This window comes from Saccostrea cucullata, unplaced genomic scaffold (assembly GCF_032062105.1).
Source record: "Saccostrea cucullata isolate Sc308-1 unplaced genomic scaffold, CSIRO_AGI_Scuc_v1 ctg2378, whole genome shotgun sequence".
Lineage (NCBI taxonomy): Eukaryota > Metazoa > Mollusca > Bivalvia > Ostreida > Ostreidae > Saccostrea > Saccostrea cuccullata.
This window is the reverse complement of record NW_026936140.1, coordinates 5842-28683: the sequence shown is the minus strand read 5'-3', so window position 1 is coordinate 28683 and position 22842 is coordinate 5842. Positions and strand designations below refer to the sequence as shown.

At 31.3% G+C, this 22842-nt stretch overlaps 1 protein-coding gene across 1 annotated transcript; it reads left to right on the top strand.

Annotated features, from left to right (window-relative positions):
- Positions 1-18231: 18231 nt before the first annotated feature.
- Positions 18232-20344, top strand: LOC134244860 (uncharacterized). The gene has a single exon (XM_062727106.1). The coding sequence runs from the start codon at positions 18576-18578 to the stop codon at positions 19716-19718; it is 1143 nt and encodes a 380-aa protein (XP_062583090.1). The 5' UTR covers positions 18232-18575; the 3' UTR covers positions 19719-20344.
- Positions 20345-22842: the final 2498 nt, after the last annotated feature.

Genomic DNA, 22842 nt, shown 5'->3' with positions numbered 1-22842 from the left:
TATCCAAAACATATTAAAATCGCAAATATATTTCAATAATTTACATAGAATAGTACATGTATTGCCTCTCAGATTCCTCAATAAGTTAAAAAAAAGTTTTTAAAAAGTCGTAATGAACCAACAACGAGCATCAGAGTTTTGAGAAACTTCTAATTCAGATGCATGTGCAGTTTATAATCGATGATTGGTGAATCTGATTACTTTGCCTACAGGGTACTGAATTCCACAGTCAGTCATGTGTTTTCTGCATTGAAGGTGCAGTAGCAAACTTTCTTTTCTAGCCTGAGAACAGGACCCGCTTTTTGGTTGTTTTCTAAAGCGTATCTGTATTCTAATCCATACAATTCATGCAAGTCCGAACAAATACCTCATTTAAACAAACAATTTTAAAAATCTTTAAATACTTACTAGTATCCAGCTCACTGTTCTATAAGTAATGAAATAGAAAAGATATATGTTTCGATCAGTTCAGATATTTTTCTGTTTTACTTAACCTGATCAATACATAGTTCTACAGAAAATGTGACGGGTTTATGGGGGATGCTTACCAGTTTCGTCCGACCTAGTTGGTGCTTCCGGGCTTCGTGTTGTCATATGTTCTCGATTTAATAGTTATTTAAGGATTTGTGAGCTTAATTCAATATGTCAGCATATAATACATAACATGTAATGTACATATTAGGCTTGGAGACCTCATGAGATTTTGGATTGCTTTTCCAAGATTTTGGCCTATGTCGCACTCATACAATCCAACAAGTTCAAAGCAAGGTGCATAAATTAAAAACACCCAGTTTTCTCTAAATCAATGCATATTGTAATGAAAATTCACTAAATGACCTTGGGCTATTACGTACACTTTGTATCTATACACATCTTCTATTCCTTACTATTTTCCAGTTAAAGTTCCTTCACGATAAGTGAGGGTTCGCTATGGAATATCTTGGAATATCTTGGAATATCATCCCTCATGAATATTCATGAGATCCCTCACTGCTCAAGGCCCTCATTACCGAGCATGGTTAGAATATGTAGCCATCCACCGGCATAACACACAACAAAGGAATCTTTAAATGTTATAAAATATTTAGACCTATTTAAGGAAGAATCCACTAATAAAATGTCTGCCATAATATAGGATTGAAATAGACGTTTATATCTTTACAAGCTTTCAATATAGCCTATCATTTTAGCCTTTAAATTCTTGTATGGGGGGAGGGGGTACCAAAAATGAACTGGACAATTTAAGGATATTGAAAAGAATAGTTGAATCAGGAAGAAGCTGAGCATTGTATTCTCGACAATGTCAAAATGAGAATTTTTCAATGCCACAGAACGCCAAAGAATTACATAAAGACGTGAGCGTAGCGTGGTCGTTGGCATCATTCACACATCCAAATAATAGGATACACGACGTAGCATTTGATTTGTTTTAATCTCGTGTCAATAAACGAAAGGTATACATTACGAAACACAATGTACGTTGTTCTTTTGAAAATTTTCAACAGATTTACCAAATAGACTTTAGTAAGACCATACTTGGATCTTCATCACAAGAATACAAGCTAGATTTTGTCACTATGGATGTTGCCCATCGTTGTCTATTTAAACTGCTACAAACGGAAGATATAATTTAAACAACGTTTAACATTTTTTATATAGGTATTGGTAGTATAACATTAGTAATATTTGTAATCATCGAAGAAACCCTACATTAATTGGTGCGGTATATGGTTTACATTCCTACAAATATTCCCCAACTGTTACATGCAAGTTTTTTCAACTGCAAACTTTACAGTGCCCAGATATTGACCATATACAATTCAATATAACACTGAAGGAATTGACGCGGTTAATATAATACAACTCCAGGCTTTAGATATCACTGACAGCTGCTTTTTCAATAAAAATGGAACTAGTAAATTTACTTACCTTGTCATTGGTCATTTGCAAAATTATTTTGTTAAAAAAACATTCTGATTGTACACACAAGTACTCTAAAGTAGATATCAAAAAGATGCTTGAGTTTTTGATTGACAATATCTATGTTTAAATAACTGATCTCAAAGTCTTTTAAGATTTATTTTTGTGTTCTACTCATAAAGTACAGGTTCTTATATATTTTTTTTTTTAAAGTTTCAAAAGTTGAAATTTTGTTAAGATGACTTCCGCTCAACGTACATATATGTATATAAGTAATATTTGATGGTCTTTTAGTATACATAAATTCTTTTAGTTATCCTATTTTTTACGCACAAATACATGTATTTTTTAACAGTAGTTTGTTCCCATTTTGTATACTTATGTATATTTTAATGTGAAGCTATGTCTAAATAACTGATAACTTAATAACTGATCTCAAGGTCTTTTAAGATTTATTTTTGTGTTCTACTCATAAAGTACAGGTTCTTATATTTTTTTTTAAAAAGTTTTAAAAGTTGAAATTTTGTTAAGATGACTTCCGCTCAACGTAGAGTATATAAGTAATATTTGATGGTCTTTTAGTATACATAAGGTCTTTTAGTTATCCTATTTTTTACGCACAAATATATGTTTTTTTTAACAGATGGACACATAATTACTTATAATGAGAATTAAGTTAAAAACCAAAATACAGAAACCAACGACAGGGCGTCGCCATATATTTTCAAATAAAGCGACAAACTTTATTATGAATTCTACCAAAGGATTTGCCAGACGATGAACAAGACCCGACATTTTGCTAGAATGGATAAAGAGTATCGGATGCAAACTGAAATGTCATTTTAAACAACTGAAACATAAAATGCGTAACACATATCCTTTTGTCTGCAGTAGGCTGAAAAAGAAAATGAATTGAAAAGACATTTTATAATGGTTTCAGCTGACAACGACTTTCATAGTTTTTTTTTTTTGTATTTCAGGGGTTTTCAGGTTTTTTTTTGTATAATTCCTTCTCCTAAAATGAAATTCAAAGCTTTGAAATATTTCTTGCGGAAATCAATTGAGTTATGACTCCTCCAATTCTATTATAAACACTTTGTAAAAACTATATAATGATATGTAGAGATAACAAACTGTAATCAAGCTCAAAAATCCATTAAACAATACAAAATTGGAGCAGAACAAACACGGACCTCCAAAACAATAGAGGTTTGATCAGGGGTGTCATCGAGTAGTGAACATCCCCCTGCCAACCGGTCACACCCGCCGTGTGCTCCTTGTCATGATCGGGACATATCAGAAAAACGTCGACAATTCAGTGTGTATAAATATTTCCTAAAAATTAGTAGGAAAAACGTCAGTCACATTTGACTTAATGATAAATTGTATTTGCTGACAAGGTCATTGGATCGACAATAGAACTTACAAGATGGTGGCTTTAAACGAGACTGATGAAATTCTTGTTTCAGCAGCTTGTTTGTCAAAAACTTACCTCATTTAAAAATTGTTCATACATGCTCTTGCTTATCGAATCAACTAGGAAAAATAAACCCGTATGCAGGTGATGAAGGTAATTTGTTGCATAAGTAAAGGAAGTTTACGATTGAAAAGTTTAAGTCATCACGTTAGCTTGGTTGTTAGATTACCATTAATGTCTTTTTCTTGTAAAATATCTAAATATGAAACAGATGTGTCAGACTATGTAGTATATTTTATTTCAAGCTCATTGGGATATATTGTTTCGATACAAGAATGAAATTAACCATTGTTAATTGACAACGGTATATCTAAATGTCGAGTTGAAGGCCACAGCGAGTGTTTTCTTCTTTTCACATTAAAATTTTTTGACATGAATACAAAAATTTGTCTGCTTATAACGGGGGTGCAATTGGTACACATGGGAAATCCAATAGATTGTTGGAGGACCTGGTCTCCAAAATCACAGAGATATTGTCAATCAGAAACTCAAGTATCTTTATAAATAGAATACTTTGCAGTTCCAGCAAATTCTTCAAATTTCTAAACTTTACTCTTCACTAAAATATTAATATAGTTAATGAGAAACTTAAGACAAACTCTTCATCAAATATGTGTAATTCAAAAAAGTAGTGTAAATGAATTGCGGATTATCTAAAACTCCTGAAAACAAATAAAAAGATTTAAGAAAATTTCTCCAAAATCAATAACATAAATTTTTTTATCAAGATTTTATATAAGTATTTCTCAAGCTAATTAAAAACAAAGGATTTTTGACATCTTTGAAAAATGTTTCTTTATTGAAAATATCTGGAAAACTTTTTATCTTATAAATGGTCATATAAAATATTACATTTTAAAAAAATCATCCTATTTCTACATATATTTACTAAGCAATTAAAAAGACAATGCTGGAAATTTCATTTGGTAATGTATCTGCAGTCTTTGGAGACTAATTTTTTCAATAATCTGTAAAAATAACCATGTACAAAAAACAGTGCTTCTTTTAGGCAGCATATGTTTTCCTGTTCTGAAGAAGCAGAATTTAATCGAATGTTTGCATAAGAGGAAAAACTGTTGACGAAGGTTTTTATTTGGCATTCGACATCGATGACATCATTTACTAAATAACATTATTCAATTTTATTCCTAACTTGATTCGATGTATCCAGTGAACTTTCTTGAAAGACACAACGGAATTACATGTATTTTAATACAATGTTTTAATGAATATGGATGTTGTTCATAGTAAACGAATGACTTAACTTTATGACAAACGGAATGACTTCAGTTTTGCCATTATTAAAGTAGCAAGACTCCATTAACACTTGCATTATGGTGTCTATGTTTCCGATATGATCGGGTTTGTAAGAATTATGTAGAGAATCAATTTTTAATCTGAGGTGACCACTGAAAACAATTGATGAAACAGGAGTTTCAACAGTGAGAGCGAGAGAGAGAATGAGAGAGAGATTTATAACCTTAGCCTTTGACCTTTTGACGTCAAAATTTAAAAGCGTCTTCTTTAATCAAGTCATATTGATTAATGATATGACCATATAAAACATTGTACCAGAACCACTGTAAGAGAAATAAAGTTATCATTAGGAAATCATTTGATGCAAGGTATGATTTTTTTTGTCGTTGACCTTTCGATCTAAAACTCAGTAGAGTTTTCTTAAAGTCTTTTGGAGTTGGAATAAGAAATATCACGATTTAAATACGTTTCATCACAGTATTTATCTGACTTTTGAGCAAGTCAATAGAGTCTTCCTTGGGCCATAGGAAGTTTTGAAATTAAATTTCTGTACAAAAGATCAAACTTTTATGTCTTTTTGACACACTAGTATCGTCTGGAAATGATTTTGATTTGAACATATTTTATTATGTAATAAATACATAAATAGATTGGGCAGCAGGCATAGCCTATATATAAGCCCTTTCTCTGGAAATGTGTTGCATACAGAAGGGCACACGGACATAAACAAAATGTCTGTCTCCCGCTTTCAGTGGGCATGGGGGTGGGAGTTTAAATATTCAACGTAAATGTGAACAAACATAACCAAAGATAAATTTTATTCTATAGATTTACACTGTTTTGAAAAAAAATTATTTCTCTCTCTCATTCTCTAAATGTTAAAAAAATGTGTATGTTTTATTTTGACCTTGCTTGGGTTAATCGATCAATATTGCAAGACGCATTTGTTTCTCAGTAATCATCAGCATCTCTAAAAGAGGATAATTAGTATAGTTAAATATTCTTTTTATCATTGGAATTCGTACAATGGTTTGTTCTTACAGCAAGTGAAACAAATAAAGTCTTATTTTTCAGTAATAATCAATGTCTCTTAAAGCGGATAATTACAATACTTTTTATCATTAGAATTTGTACAATGGTTTGTTCTTACAGCAATTGAGACAAATAAGGTCTTATTTTTCTGTAATAATCAAAGTGTCTCTAAAAGCGGATAATTACAAGACTTTTTAACATTGGAATTCGTACAATGGTTTGTTCTAACAGCAAGTGAGACTAATAAAGACTAATAACTCCGTACCCATTAACCGTTATTTGTACTTTAATTATTTGTCACTTCGAAACGTCATTTTGTTTCGAAAAATATCATATATACGTACTTTAAGTTATTGGCAACAGGTATGCATTTTAGTCAAGTGAATACTTTCTTTCTTTGAAATCATTGAATCATGTTGTCCTCATTCCCAGGCGATAATGATATTTTATAATTATTGCTGTATTGATAAAATACGATGACTGAGTCACGTGAGGAGCACAGTACTCACCGAGCCAGAAGGACGAGATGAATATATTCTACTTCTTCATCGTCTGAATAAAACAACATTAACTAATTTATTGTATGATTAAATTATCAAATGACACAAACTTGATAAACAAGCAATGAAATCTTACTAGTTTAGTTTAGTTTGTAATGGAGGCATTATGAGGAGATAAAATTGATAATATTTCTAAAAAAAATTGTGAGTATCTCCTCAAAATGAATTGATTTTTGTCACTAGTTTACTACTTTCATCTGAGAAAGCCAATAACACAATTGCCATTGTTTGTAAGTCTCACTATTTTAATTGTATTTAAGAGAACATCGGATTTAATTATCGGTTTTAAGTATTTTTAATGCATTGTACATGTAAAACTTAAATGAATTCCCAACAACCAAATTACCAATCATATACTAAATTCATAAACTTTATAAAATCGTACAAAGATATTCTAGTATAGTAAAGCGGATACTAGTACATTGTAAAGCCTCTTTCTTTACTCTTCACAAAATTATTGACAGCGGTGAAGGAGAAACTTCAGGAGTATTGCTCAACAATCGTGCGTTCGAGAAGTCTTCTTCATCAGATGTAGATACTCTAAAAACAATACCATCAAGACATACAACTTTTCAACACTGGATATAGCCATCTCCATTAAAAAAATAAGCATAGGGCAAGGTATTCTGATATAATGGACAGTTTTTTTTTCAAAATAAAAATAAAACTCGCCAGTTAAACAATATCATCATTATTCACTTGCAAAATTTTTTTTTTTAAAACATTCTGAGTATACACACAGGTACACTGAAAATGATATTAAAAAGATACCCGATAATTGAGTCTGATATTCAGAATAGCTATATTGTTTTTGGAGATAAAGCCTTAAACAATCTGTGGGAATTCTCATTGGGACCAATTGGTCCGATTTTTAGCAGACCTAAATTTTTGATATTGCTTCAGTGATTGCTGTTCGTTATCGACATATTTCATTCAAACATATAATATTCAAATGATAAACATTTATTTCTTTTCTTTCAAAAATTAAACATAAAAAAGAAACATTTATTCTAATGACGCTATACTCTTACATCAATACATTTTAATGTCGGTTCAGTTGCAGATATTGAGAGTGTTGTAGATTGTTCTGACAGTGTCTGGTGGCATCTGTTGACAGTCTGACCACTGTAATACTAACTTAGAGATTGGTCCGATTTCCATGACTTTTGATATTAGTTATTGTAACTTAATTGAGAAAAAGATACAAGGTTTTAAATTTAAATACACAGTAAAATTCATGTTACTTTCATTCATATGTCGAATTGATATTGCTCAATTGCTCTCGTTTAAAGTCATTCCGTAAGTTCTATCGTCGATACAAAGATTTTGTCAACAACTGCAATTTATCATTAATTCAAATGCTGACTGAATCTTTTCATACTGATTGTTAGGCAATTTTTTACACACTTAGTTGTCCACGGATTTTATCCGTTATTTCCTGATCATGACAAGCTCACACCTCCATGGCATCTGATCCCACTTCTGATGCTTTGGAGGTCCGTGTTTGCTCCCCTCCTATTTTGTATTGTTTAAGACTTTTGAGCTCGTTATCTCCACATATTTCATGTAAAAGTAGAGCATCTTCCACTTCTGTTCATAGTTGGATGATTTAAATACTAACTCCAATATCATTATGTATATAAATGAGAAAAAATATTTAAAACGGGAAGTGTTCATCTTTTCCAATGTCAACTTCCTTTATTTATGAAGCAATATTTCATCGTCATTTCAATGTAGTGTTTATGTTTCCCAGTTTATCTTTTCCTAAAATGTGTTCTGTTTCTCGCCAATCGTTAGCTTATTGCTTTTATACTGAATTTGAATACTACCTCTGCCTACATTCGACATAGAGTGAGTGTGATTGATAGATAGGGGGTGTTTCTTTCTCCTTTGTACCTGATCCCCTCCTCTTGAGCTTACTGATGTCCGTGTGTTGCCATGTTTTACGATTTGTTTTGTTTACTTGATTTATGAGGTTGATTACTGTTCATGATCTTTACCAATTAAATATTGTTATAACTATATATGTTTTGTTTTTGTTTTCTATAGATCACCGAGTCTAGACAAAATATTGAAATACAAATCATAGCTTCTATTTGATAAGTTGTTTGTGTCAATAGCAAGCATTCTTTCCATAAAATAGATTTAATTTGGATGAGGAGAGTTTTTTGGTATTCTTTGTTTGATCACCTTGGTACTGTGTTGTACATCATAGATAATTTCATGACAGAAAACGAAAGACTTCATGCCTTTTGTTAACTGATAAGCGTAAAAAAGACACCAACCATCTTTTAATAGTTATATTTCACCTTTTTTAACACATCTTTGGTATAGATCAATAATCTTTTAATCGTTTTATTTCAATGTTTTTAACACATCTTTGGTAAAGTTGATCTGCATGAAACGACTAAATCGTATACTGTGTTATAAGAATAACAAACCTACTTGTTTTTCTGTAATAATGATCTTTAAGAAACTAATCCGTGACAAATAGGCTCAAAATATCTACTTTTATAGTTCAATATACGTTTAAATAGCATGACCTTTCGGGTGATTTAATGTCCGATTATGTTTTTATTTGTCTCTGTAATTCTTACGTACACCCGTATTATCAGTTTATTAGTACTCCTGTTTTATTCAAATATATTTACTTATTAATATAAAACCAGTGATTTTTGTGAATATGGATCTATTTAAAAATTCTATCAGTTTTATCTATGATTACTTTTATATTTTATCGTTCGTATTTTTGTAATGCAGAAAAGTAATAAATAAATTCACAATAATGTATATTAAAGAATGACTCAGATAAGTTCATAGACAATTTTCGTGAAAATGTCAACAATGTATGTCAATGTGAAATATCAACAAAATGGTTCCGTCAAAAGAAGCATAACTCTTTATAGAATAGATAGCTATTTGAGTCGAAATATGTGGAAATGACGAGTAGTATATAAGCTCAAAGGTTCATCCAAACAATAAAAATTAGGAGCAGAGCAAACACAGACCTCTAAAACATCAGAGGAAGGATCAGGTGCCATGTAGGAGTGCCAAATCCTTGACATACATTATAGATATTTTCACGAAAACGGTCACATCCGCTGTGTGCTCCTTGTCACGAGGATTGAAAACGGGGGAAATGAAGACAATTTAGCGTATGAATAATGCCCTATCAATTATTATGAAAAACGTCAATCAGCATTTGACCCCATGATAGATCATTGTATCTACCAAAAATCTTGCAAAATTATTACTTTAAACGAGACTGCAGATATCATTGTTTCATCAACTTGTTTGTCATTAACTTGCCTCTTTTTAGAAATTGTCCCTAAGTAGAGCATGTTCTTGTCGATCAAATAAACTGAGAAATATAAAGTCCACATGCAGGTGATAACAGTTTATTGCTACATAAATAAGCGAAGTTGACAACTGAAAAGTTGAAATTATAACCTATTACAAAGTTATCGCTAATGTCTTTTTTTCTAGTAAAATATCCAAATATGAAACAGATGTGCCAGACTCTGTAGTATCTTTTATTTCAAGCTCAGATGGATATACAGTATTGAGTCGATATATGAATGGAATTAACTATTGCTAATTTATAATACGTCGTCAATATATCTGAATGTCGAGCTGAAGGCAACAGCAAGAGGTATCTTTTTCTCATATATAAAATTTTGAATAAATTCTGCTTTATATGAATACAAAAACAGGTCTCCTTACAACGGGTCTCAATTGATTACCATGGGCATTCTAGCAGATTGATGGAAGACCTGACCTCCAAAGTCTACGAAGATATTGTCAATCAGAGATCCTAACGTAATTTAGTGTACAATCAGAGTGTTTTTTTAAACAAATTAATTTTGCAAAAGCAAAACACCAATGGCAAGGTAAGAAATTTTACGAGTTCCATTTTTAATTTTGCAAGTTTAGCAACTGTCTATTATGTCAACAAGTCTGGAATTTAATTTATCGTGGGAATGCTAGTAGCTGTATAAAATGTTGAAAAGTCTAAGGAATTGAACCAATGTATAGCTACCCCGGTAAATCATTTGCTCTAATAAGATTTCTCATCACTAATGCAAGTATTTTTATGCTTAAGGGGGGATTCTTTGTTTGATTCTGACTAAATGAAATATTCAAATAATATCCAAATTACATTTAACTTACTCAAATATTTTTCATAATAAAATTTAATGGATTTAAAAGATTATATATTTTTTCCTTCTCATAATTGTACAAGTTTAAATAGAAATGGTGAAGTCAGTTTGAAATCTAACAGAGACAATATATCTGGCACAACTGTGGTCTGTGAAAATATTTTTCTCCGTCGTAAAAATGCTATTGATCAACGAATTCAATGTTTTTTAACCAATGGAAGTCTAAAAGAAATTTTTGAAGTGACTGAAATAAATAACTATGGACACTAAAGTTTTAAAATATACCAAATAAAAATGATGTACTAAATACACAACAATATTGTTAGATTTTGAGCTTCAAATATTAGAGCCAAAAATGAGTAAAAAAAAAAAATGACTTTTTATGTGCGTATCAATGTAGTATATTAAAAAAGATAAAAGAGTGAATATATACAAAGCACATAAAAATACATGTAACTTATATTTCCAAAAGAAAAAAATTAAGAAAAATGGATTAAATTTGGGTTAGCCAATATCTAATTTTGTTTAATTTTACACTTATTTTAGTAATTTCATCTGAAAGGCCCTATTTGATATTGCCTTTCTGAGCAAAAAGAAAAACGTTTAATGTTTTGAAATAAAAGTAGGCATTGCCTGATTGGCAACAGCAATTTTTTTATATGTTATGTCATGGGAAAAAGATAAAGACCTTTGCTATGAAAATAAAACGGTCAAATTTAATCTACTTGATACTAGTATCATCGCTTATTGAAAATGTATTCTTGAGTCGGTGAAAATTTCATTAATTTTAAAATGCAATAAACATGAGAAAAAATTTTCCTCAAACTTTCCTTTTCCAAAGTAAAAGGCACAAAGTGAAATAAAAAAAAAAAACTAAGCAAGATGATGAACATTTGTTGTAGCAATATTTAGTTTCTTCAGAAGGGATAATTACGTAAGCTACTTATATTTGAGAAAGTCATGATTATAAATCATGATTTAATCGGATAGTGTATGATAGTAGTTGTATAAGTAATATAATTAGTCTCTTTCATTTAAATATAAGATAAAGAAAAAATATTACAAAACACAATATTTATTCCCAGAGCAAAATGAAGCCTCCAATCTTCAAACTTTTTTTTTCTGATCATGTGATTTCTTTACAAACACCTAGGGCTTTAAACCGGTCCTACATATTTCTAATCCTTGATATCAGTAGAATGGTCACATACCCTTAAACTGTTTCCAATCCCCTTCAGGGTATTAACATCTTGAATAAAATATCTCAAATATAAAATGCAAATTTCAACAAGAAACAATTATTAAATTTCAGCACTAGCTTGTCTCTAAAAAGGTTAGAAATACTTAAACAGGGAGGGAATCACACTTGCTCCATGTTAAATAATCACTATATAGTTTTTGTATATATGCATATAAATTTATCTCAAACAGAACTGATTATAACAACACGAAAAACCATTTTATCGATTTACACTTCTCCAGAAGTGTGCCTCTCAACAAATACTTCTTTGCAAAGATTAGATTCAAGGACTGTTCAGTCTTTTTATATAATACAACTTTACACACCTTGTACATAAAAAGAATAAAAAATTATTTTCATTACCTTTCCTCACCCCCAACTGAAATTTTGGCTGCATTTCATCTTCATCTTTATCGATGTTTCTAAATACAATAATTTATGCTAACATTTTGACATACAAGTGGAATAACTTAGTGTTCATAGTGCATATAAGAAAGAAATAACAAAATTATAATAGGATTATATAGATTCGGCTTCTGAAATGATCGACAGATGAGGCACTGCTTGATTGTAAACCTTTTTTTAGCAACCAAAAACTACATTCTGAGACAAACGAGATGAACTTTCCTTATTATATAAAAATATTTTTTATCATCTAAAATGATGCTTGTCTCCCAACTTGTTCGATATCATAGCATGATCTGAGTACGATCAAATTTGAACTGAGGCAGAAAACTGATAGATAGGTTTATGTTATAAAATTATGAACAGTCTCTTTTAAAGTCACACTTCGTAATTCATATTTTCGTTATGATGACCTTGTTTGCAAATAAAACCTATAATTTGGTCGCCTTTTGAAGTTGTTCATACCAATTGCTAGGCGTTTGGTTTATTAGTACTCCTGTTTTATTCAAATATATTTACTTATTAATATAAAACCAGTGATTTTTGTGAATCTGGATCTATTTCAAAATTCTATTAGTTTTATTTATGATTACTTTTATATTTTATCGTTCGTATTTTTGTAATGCAGAAAAGTAATAAATAAATTCACAATAATGTATATTAAAGAATGACTCAGATAAGTTCATAGACAATTTTCGTGAAAATGTCAACAATGTATGTCAATGTGAAATATCAACAAAATGGTTCCGTCAAAAGAACCATAACTCTTTATAGAATAGATGACTATTTGAGTCGAAATATGTGGAAATGACGAGTAGTATATAAGCTCAAAGGTTCATCCAAACAATAAAAATTAGGAGCAGAGCAAACACAGACCTCTAAAACATCAGAGGAAGGATCAGGTGCCATGGAGGAGTGCCAAATCCTTGACATACATTATAGAAATTTTCACGAAAACGGTCACACCCGCTGTGTGCTCCTTGTCACGAGGATTGAAAACGGGGGAAATGAAGACAATTTAGCGTATGAATAATGCCCTAACAATATTATGAAAAACGTCAATCAGCATTTGACCCCATGATGGTTGTATTTGCTGACAAGGTCATTGTATCTACCAAAAATCTTGCAAAATTATTACTTTAAACGAGACTGTAGATATCATTGTTTCATCAACTTGTTTGTCATTAACTTGCCTCTTTTTAGAAATTGTCCCTAAGTAGAGCATGTTCTTGTCAATCAAATAAACTGAGAAATATAAAGTCCACATGCAGGTGATAACAGTTTATTGCTACATAAATAAGCGAAGTTGACAACTGAAAAGTTGAAATTCTAATATCTATTACAAAGTTATCTATAATGTCTTTTTTTTTCTGGTAAAATATCCAAATATGAAACAGATGTGCCAGACTCTGAGTATCTTTTATTTCAAGCTCAGATGGATATACAGTATTGAGTCGATATATGAATGGAATTAACTATTGCTAATTTATAATACGTCGTCAATATATCTGAATGTCGAGTTGAAAGCAACAGCAAGAGGTATCTTTTTCTCGTATATAAAATTTTGAATAAATTCTGCTTTATATGAATACAAAAACAGGTCTCCTTACAACGGGTCTCAATTGATTACCATGGGCATTCTAGCAGATTGATGGAAGACCTGACCTCCAAAGCCTACGTAGATATTGTCAATCAGAGATCCTAGCATTTCTAAAACAACTTCAGAGTGCTTTAGTGTACAATCAGAGTGGGTTTTTTTTAACAAATTATTTTTGCAAAAGCAAAAACCCAATGGCAAGGTAAGAAATTTTACGAGTTCCATTTTTAATTTTGCAAGTTTAGCAACTGTCTATGATGTCAACAAGTCTGGAATTTAATTTATCGTGGAGAATAGGGAATGCTAGTAGTTGTATAAAATGTTGAAAAGTCTAAGGAATTGAACCAATGTATAGCTACCCCGGTAAATCATTTGCTCTAATAAGATTTCTCATCACTAATGCAAGTATTTTTATGCTTAAGGGGGGATTATTGTCGGGGTTCTGACTAAATGAAATATTCAAATAATATCCAAATTACATTTAACTTACTCAAATATTTTTCATAATAAAATTTAATGGATTTAAAAGATTATAAATTTTTTCCTTCTCATAATTGTACAAGTTTAAATAGAAATGGTGAAGTCAGTTTGAAATCTAACAGAGACAATATATCTGGCAAAACTTTGGTCTGTGAAAATATTTTTCTGCGTCGTAAAAATGCTATTGATCAACGAATTCAATGTTTTTTAACCAACGGAAGTCTAAAAGAAATTTTTGAAGTGACTGAAATAAATAACTATGGGCACTAAAGTTTTAAAATATACCAAATAAAAATGATATACTAAACACACAACAATATTATTATATAGATTTTGAAAGCTTCAAATATTATACTAAAAATGAGTCACAAAAATGACTTTTTATGTGCGTATCATTTGTATAATTTGTATATTTAAAAACGGTCAATTTTAATCTACTTGATATCTCGCATATTGAAAATGTATTTTTGAGTCGGTGAAAATTTCATTAATTTTAAAATACAGTAAATATGAGAACAATCCTTCCCCAACCTTTCCTTTTCTCAAGTAAAAGGCACAAAGTGAACTATAAAAACTACGCAAGATGATCGAATATTTGCTGTAGCAATATTAGTTTCTTTAGAAGGGATAATTACGTAAGTTATTTATTTTTTCATTTTTCTTGTACAGGATATGAGAAAGTCATGATATTATCATGATTTAATCAGATAGTGTATGATAGTAGTTATATAAGTAATGTAATATATTCTCTTTCTTTTATGTATAAAAGAAAGAGAAAATATTACAAAACAAAATATTTAATCCCAGAGTAAAATGAAGCATCCATTCTTCAAACGTTTTTAATCTAATCAAGTGATTTCTTTTCAAACATCTCCTTAAACCGGTCCTACATACATGTATTCCTAATCCTTGATATCAGTAGAATACTCACATACCCTTAAACAGTTTCCAATCCCCTTCAGAGTATTAACATCTTAAGTAAGATATCTCAAATACATGCAAATTTCAACAAGAAACAATGATTAAATTTCAACACTAGCTTGTCTCTAAAAAGGTTAGAAAATCAAATTTAAATTACTTAAACAGAGAGGGAATCACACTTGCTCCATGTTAAATAATTACAAGTACATGTATATATGCATATGAATTTATCTCAAACAAAACTGATTGTAACGACACGAAAAAACATTTTATCGATTTGTAATTCCCCAGAAGTGTGCCTCTCAACAAATACTTCTTTGTTAAGATTAGATTCAAGGATTGTTCAATCTTTTTATAAAATAAAACTTAACACATCTTGTACATAAACGAAAAAAAAATTAATTTCGTTACCTTTTTTCGACCAAGGATGAAAATTTGGCTGCATTTCATCTTCGTCTTTAGCGATGTTTGTAATAATTTATGCTAACATTTTGACATACTAGTAAAATGACAAACAAAATTGTAATAGGATTACATAGATTCGACTTCTGAAATGATCGACAGATGAGGCACTGCTTGATTGTAAACCTTTTTTTAGCAACCAAAAACTACATTCTGAGACAAACGAGATGAACTAAGCTTTTCCACAGTCAACTTTACTTATTAATTAAAAATATTTTTATCATCTAAAATGATGCTTGTTTCCAAACTTGTTCGATATCATAGCATGATCTGAGTACGATCAAATTTGAACCGAGGCAGTCTACTGACAGATAAGCTTATGTTACAAAACTATCAACAGTCTCTTTTAAAGTCACACTTCGTAATTCATATGTTCGTTATGATGACCTTGTTTGCAAATAAAACCTTTAATATGGTCGCCTTTTGGATGGAGTTTTTCATACCAATTGCTAGGCGTTTGGTTTTACACTAAATTTGATTACGGAATGTCTGTCTATCTGAATAAGTCAGGGCTCACAGGGGGTGTGGCCGATCAACCGGCTTCTCCTTCTGGCATCTGATCGCCCTTCTGAAGTATCCAGAGGTCTGTGTTTTTGCTTACAAGGTCATTGTGTTGACAATAGAACTTACGAAATGATTACTTTAAATGAGACTGCTGATATTCTTGTTTCATCCACTTGTTTGTCAATAATTTACCAGTTTAGAAATTGTTTATACGTAGAGCATGCTCTTCTGTATCTAATCAACTGAGGAATATAAACACCGTATGTAGGTGATAAGGGTATATTTCTGCATAAAAAAAGAGGTTTTCGGTAGAAAAGTGGAAATAATCTCGTTTTTCATTAAGCTTTGTTGTTAGTTTACCATTAATGTCTTTACCTTGTACAATGTCCAAATATGAAACAGATGTGTCAGACTCTGTGGTATCTTTTATTTCAAGCTCTATGGATATAGTGTATCGACAAATGAATGGAACAAAATAATTTTGCAAATGACCAGCGACTAGATTAATGAATTTACGAGTTTCATTTTTAGTGAAAAAGTAGAAGTCTAATATGTCAAAAAGACTGAACTTTAATTTATCGAAATGTGTATTTAGAGTTAAAATTTAAAAAAAAGTAAGTTGTAATATTGATTTGTAAAATTTTGTGATTTCAAATTTTCCAAAATGTCCTACAAATTTTTAAGTATCCACTTCTGATTTATACCACTTCTCAAATAAATAATTGCATAGTTATCCTAAAGTTTCTCCTTCACTGTCGTTAATATTTTAGTGAGAGGTAAAGAAATCGCCTTGAAATAGCATTTACTGAAACCCATTAGGTATCTTTATTTGTAAAGATTTTAACGAGGTTTCGGATCCAATATGGTGATTCTTTTGGATGTCAGGGATCAGAAAAATATTCAGAACTGACATACTGACATACCAGTATGATTTTAAATATTTTTCTCATTAGAAAGTATGAAAAAGTTATAATAATTTCATAGTCCCATAGATGCTGCAAATAAATATTTATTAAAAGCTTATTGCATTACGAAGTTTCTATGACGTGTGTATCAAAAGCAACTAACTTTTTGTGGGGACAATTCATGATGTTTTAAGATTTAAATTTTATTTAAATTGTTTATTACAATATGTATATGCAATATTTTATATCCCATTGTGATTGGGAATTCTCTGTCCTTGGAATTGGCTTCTAAGTTACTGCTCTTGCTTTCAGGTCCATTAAAAAAGATTAAAAGTAATTGATAAATCTATTTTTAAAGGCTTGAGAATTGACAAGTCTGTCATTCATTTTGTTACATGAATAATGGTTGTAAGTGAACTGGGTGAACAGAAATCTATCATACTTGTGTAATGATTGGATCTTCACAGGGAAAGTATAACGGGAGCTGAAACATTCATTTCCCATTTATTTCTAGAGATCTGTTTCTTGATAAGGGGTAAATTTCTTAGAAGACCGTTAAAAAAAGGCATTTTCCAGCAATTTAATGATAACTTTGAAATTAACCCTACTTTGCTTATCTAGAAGACGTAGATTAATGCTAGTGATATGATATATACTTATAAACAGCGAGCAATAAATATAAATGAATTTTAAAATCTGATGGAAATTTTTTATATCGTTTGTTTCAAAATTATGCTTTATGTTAGTACTAACTGGATTTCAAACGTGAAAATAATTTTAAAATTCATCCCCTCACATCGGAGACAATAAAGATTGAGGTATAAAAAACCTCTTAAATTGATAAGTTTGTCATAACAATGTTGTTTGTATTCTAGTACAGAACGTCAGACAACTAACTTTGGAACTGCACCATACAATCTAAATGTTTTCTTACATCACATAGTTCTATTACGCTTATGGATATTTTACAGATTAATCGATTGCTACTGATTATATATCTAAACGAGCTTTAACCACATTTACAGAAGATTAAATGATAGGCACGTCTTTCGAAGTAATTGTTTTAGAAAATCCCGATTAAATCTGTTTGTAAATCCTCAACATACCGGCTGATAAAATTTCTCTATTTTTTCAAGGTTTTAGTCTTTTTTTCTTGCGTTTGACCTTATGGATCAAGGACCTGCATGCAAAAAAAAGAAATATTTTAGCAGTACGGTTTTTTGATTGTTGGAAACGAACGATCATGGATTAATATATCGAAGACAGATCTAATACACAGGTGCCAAAACTCCATACACAGTAAAACAAAAACCCAACAGATTAGCGACGGACAATTATTTCTTCTGCACAATTAAGTCGAATAAGATGATATTAAAAACTTAACCGATGCATGTTGAAACAAACGCATTATGATGTTCAGCACCTTCTTGACAATTGTGTCAAAAGAATTTCTGATTTATATTGGATGAAAACAAAAGACGGAAATTTTTATCAAGACAGGGCGATCAGACAAAACATACTTAACTGTTTAAAGGCGGTGACTGTTCTTCTCTGGACAACGTATTAAATTACATGTGAACTTTTATAATAATGAAGTCGAAGTGTTCCGAACTGGAGTGGTGAAAAGTGGATAAAATTTCATCGATTTCATAGGTATGGCATCAGTAATGCCTTCCAAACCCGAACAACAGAAACCTGTTCCGATACAGGAATTGGAGATTTCTCCCGAAACTTTGGCTTTTACACAAGGTAAGGATGCGAAGAACATAAAAATTAAACAATTTCTATGCGTCCGCAATGTCATTCCCAAGACTAACTTATACCAGGCGATCCTTTTGGAGAACAGAAGCCAGGACAGACATTTACAAATAACATTATCAAGTTTATCTGCACGACAGCTCAAACATGCAAATTCTTTTGATCTCACTGCAAGGACTTTCATGGCCATGCAGGAAAGAAAACAGAAAAAGTGGAAGAGGGAAGACGAATTAAGGCTTTCGAGTATGAATCTTCCTAGTCTTCAAGGATCAGAAAATTTAACTCCGTGTCTCGATGTGATGTACCACATGCCTGAATACTCGGTGAGAGCGAGACCAGCTCGTAGCAAATCCAGAGAAAAAGAAAAATCCAAATTTCCAAAGATGCCATATAGCATCCGACGTGAACAAACCGAGATTGCCACGTACAATGACAAAACATACATGACAAAATTACCAGAAATGGTTGAGGTCGATCAAGACGCACTCCAACATTACGACATGTATCGTGGAAAGAAATACCTGAATGCTGGTGCTACTAAATCTGACGAAAGGTTTAAACATCTGACAGAAACATTGAAACCCGCTCATTTGAAAGACTTAGACAAGTATCCTCTTGAAAATGCAACAAGTAAAAGTCGACTTTCCAAATATAGCAGTTCCTCTCGGGTTTCTTCCAGAGAATCAGACGATGATGTTGTATTTTCCCGGCATATGGCATCCAAACCGAGGCCAAGTTGGATGCTGACACGCCCTGAGACATCAGAGGTAATGACATTTACCCAAGGAAGCAAGCCTAGAAGAGAGGTCTCTGTGTCTTTTGAAGACCAACCGAAGAAAGTCAAGAAAAGCGAAGAAATATTGGAGTCTTTTAGAACTATGGATGTGAAAAAATTAGCGAAATCAATTCTAAAAGAAAAGAAAGAAACTTCCAATACTGATACACAAGAAACAGAAGCAATGGAAGAAACAGCATCGGGAGAGAACAAGAAAGTTTTTGTCCCAGGAGTGAACGTGTATTACTCTACAAAGGGTAATTAACAGAGATGCAGGGATAATGTTCTTTTTAGGAAACAGCTGTTTCTTTATTCTTTTTTTCTCTTTGGAAGGGGAAAAACGTATGTTTGTATTTTTATGAATTAAAAATTACAGGCTAGGAACTGTTCTTTCTCTATTGATATTAATAGTTTAATGTTCTTTAAATCCCAATTAAGATGTTTAGTTACCGACACATGACAATGCATTAACTGGCACACGCAATCCTTTTTATTAGTAATCCAGTTCAATACAAGGGCATAGAACTAAGTACTATGTAACTTAAACCCCGCTTACTTACTTTGTATATGATCCTTAAAAACAATTTCTATGTACAAAACAATAATGATTGTGTTGTTGTTTCTCCGTTTGTAGACTCGTTTAAATATGGACCACGCGCTAGCTTTGAAAGCATTGTAATACTAGTATATAGGCATACAATGTCAGTTATATGTATTTGTTTATAAAGTACATCTGTATTTCGATCTGTTTTGAAAAAAAAATGTGGAATTTAAGCCGCCACTTGGACAACCTTGACATGTTTCTTTATAGGGCTTTGTTGTAAAAGAAATACATCTTTCTTACATAAAGACGTTTTCTTATCAATATCATTTTGTGTAGAAATAAAAAGATCTTTAATAGAATGTAACCATTTTATTTTCTGGTGATCTTTAATTTGTAAAACAAAATATTTTTGGAAACATGAGCGAAATAGCCGATAAAAGACCTCTGCTTATATATATAAAAAAATAAATAAATGGTCCTTAAATTTTCTGTGATAGTAGCTAATGTATATAATTTTTGTGAGATCCAAATTATATTCTAACACCGAGTGTCAATAGCATTGAAAGTATCCTAAAAAAAAAAGACCAAAGACTAAAATAATCATTTCTGGAGACAAGTATTTTTTTGTTGTTGAGAATCTGATCTTTGTACCATGTTTCTGCACATGTAACTTCTATATTCTGTGTTAGAATAAAAGTGGAACTTGAGTCAACCATACGTTTCAAGAACAGTTCATGTCATCATATTCGAAGATTCATAATTGATATCGAAGTTCAGTTATTGGGGATCATATTAAAGCAAGATTTGACTGCCAACGAATTTTAATTAGTTGTGTTGCTTAGTCATTGAAGTATCGGTCTCCCCATTGAAAACTGACAGTTGGACATTTTATCTTACAAGTATGGGATCAATGCCAGCTCACAGTCTAATAGATAAATTCATCTGAAATTCTTTTGAACATTTATTTTTGATCAAAGGTATTTCTTATGTAATTATGGCTAGGCACAATTTCATATTTTTGATTTGAACATATTCTATTGTTTAACACAAAAGGATCAGAAACAAGTTCTTACAAGTTCTTCTCCTGGTGTTAGTAAAGTTGATACAGTTAGTACAGTTGTCATAATAATAACATAATAAAGTATATAATATTGTCAAGTATAACATAAGGACATTGAAATGTTAGTTAAATCTTCCAGATTTATTGATAAATTTATGAACTGCTGAAAATATAAGACAGTTCATATCATAAGATAGAGTGTCAGTACCCCATAACAACAGATGTGTGTCTATTAGAATCGATTCGTCCAGTCTAAAAAGTTTGTCAAAAAGATTATTTCTTTACAAACAAAGAAAAAATGATATACATCTGCATTCTGGCCACAAATACATTTAGGAGATTCAATAATATTCCTTCTGTAAAGATCATAATTTAGCAAACATTGTGTCTTAATCTAGTGTGTACGTATAATATTGATAATACGCTTACCAAACGAAAAATATTTCGGGGGTTTAGTTATTATATCGGTGATATCCTTTTTTTAAAGTATTAAGAGACGTTGCTTCTCTGGCTTCTAATTTCAATGAGTTCCATTTTCGAATAGTGTCAGGTACAAAAGATTTTTGTAAAGTTCTAATCTACTGATTGGTATCTTGTAACCTTCACTGTCCCGAGTATTGTGCAAAGAAACATTTTTTTTATTTTATGGGGAATGATACTGCTTAAGTATCCAGGTACTTGATAATTGTGAATTTTGTACATTGTTATTAGCTTAGCAGTATGACGACGTTTGTCTTGAGGTTCCCACCCTGTCTCTAAGTAGAGAGATTCTTTTGATGCTAAAATTGGTAAACCTGTGACTATTCTTGCGGCACTTAACTTAACCTTTTCTAACCTATCCATATCAAATTAAGTACAACCGTGCCATACGACAGACGCATATTTAAGGGTTGGTCTAATAAATGTGGTCTAATAAATGTGATATACATCTTAGATAAATTTTTCCTGCCAAGGGTAAATTTAAGTTTCTTTAAGAGGCCTAATTTTTTGCATGCATTGCTTACAATATTACTGATATGTTCAGACCAGCCCAAATCTTTAGAAAAAGCAAACCAAGATGACGATGGGTCGTGACATAATCCGGTTGACTCCCTTGAAAATATGATTTGGGATATTCTTCCACATATTTCTTTGTAAAAAATACAACTTTTGTTTTAGCGGAGCGGATAGTGGGGAAAATATTTCACTTGCGGATACAAGCACCAAATTTTGCATGAAGGTTCTTTGACTATTACTGGAATTAGATTTATCGTTGGCCATTCACGTTTTGGCCATTTTCAAGATGGCCGCCACTTATTTCAAAATGGCGCCTGTTTTCATAATTTTTCCTAATATTTTTACCCTTTCTCGGTAATACTTTTATTTTTTCTGAAATAATAAAAGGGAACTTGGTATATGATATAATTTGATTTCCAATTTATTATACATACACTGCGCATGCGCTTAAATACAAACAAAAGCTGTTTTAATGACATAACTGAATTAACCTTCTGAACCGTGTGTAGCAGCATAAAGCAATGCAAGGTAATCCGGACCTAAAGCAGTTGAAGTTATATTACACCCACATTTAGTAGTTCTTGACATGTCATGATGTAGCAATTGCTGGCAAGAATGTACAGTGTGGGGCCCAAAATCCGCGTTTTTTTTACTCAATCCCAACTGGAAGGTGAGGGTAAAGTTAGCCACTTGCATACTAGTAGTGACTGACCCCATAATTGACCAACATGCAATCCAGTTCTCCAAATATGCTGTACAAGAGCAGCTCTTTAGGGAGGGGATCAAGGC

Excerpts from the sequence above, each read along its gene's own strand:
- LOC134244860 (XM_062727106.1), top strand. The coding sequence starts at position 18,576 with ATGGCATCAGTAATGCCTTCCAAACCCGAACAACAGAAACCTGTTCCG.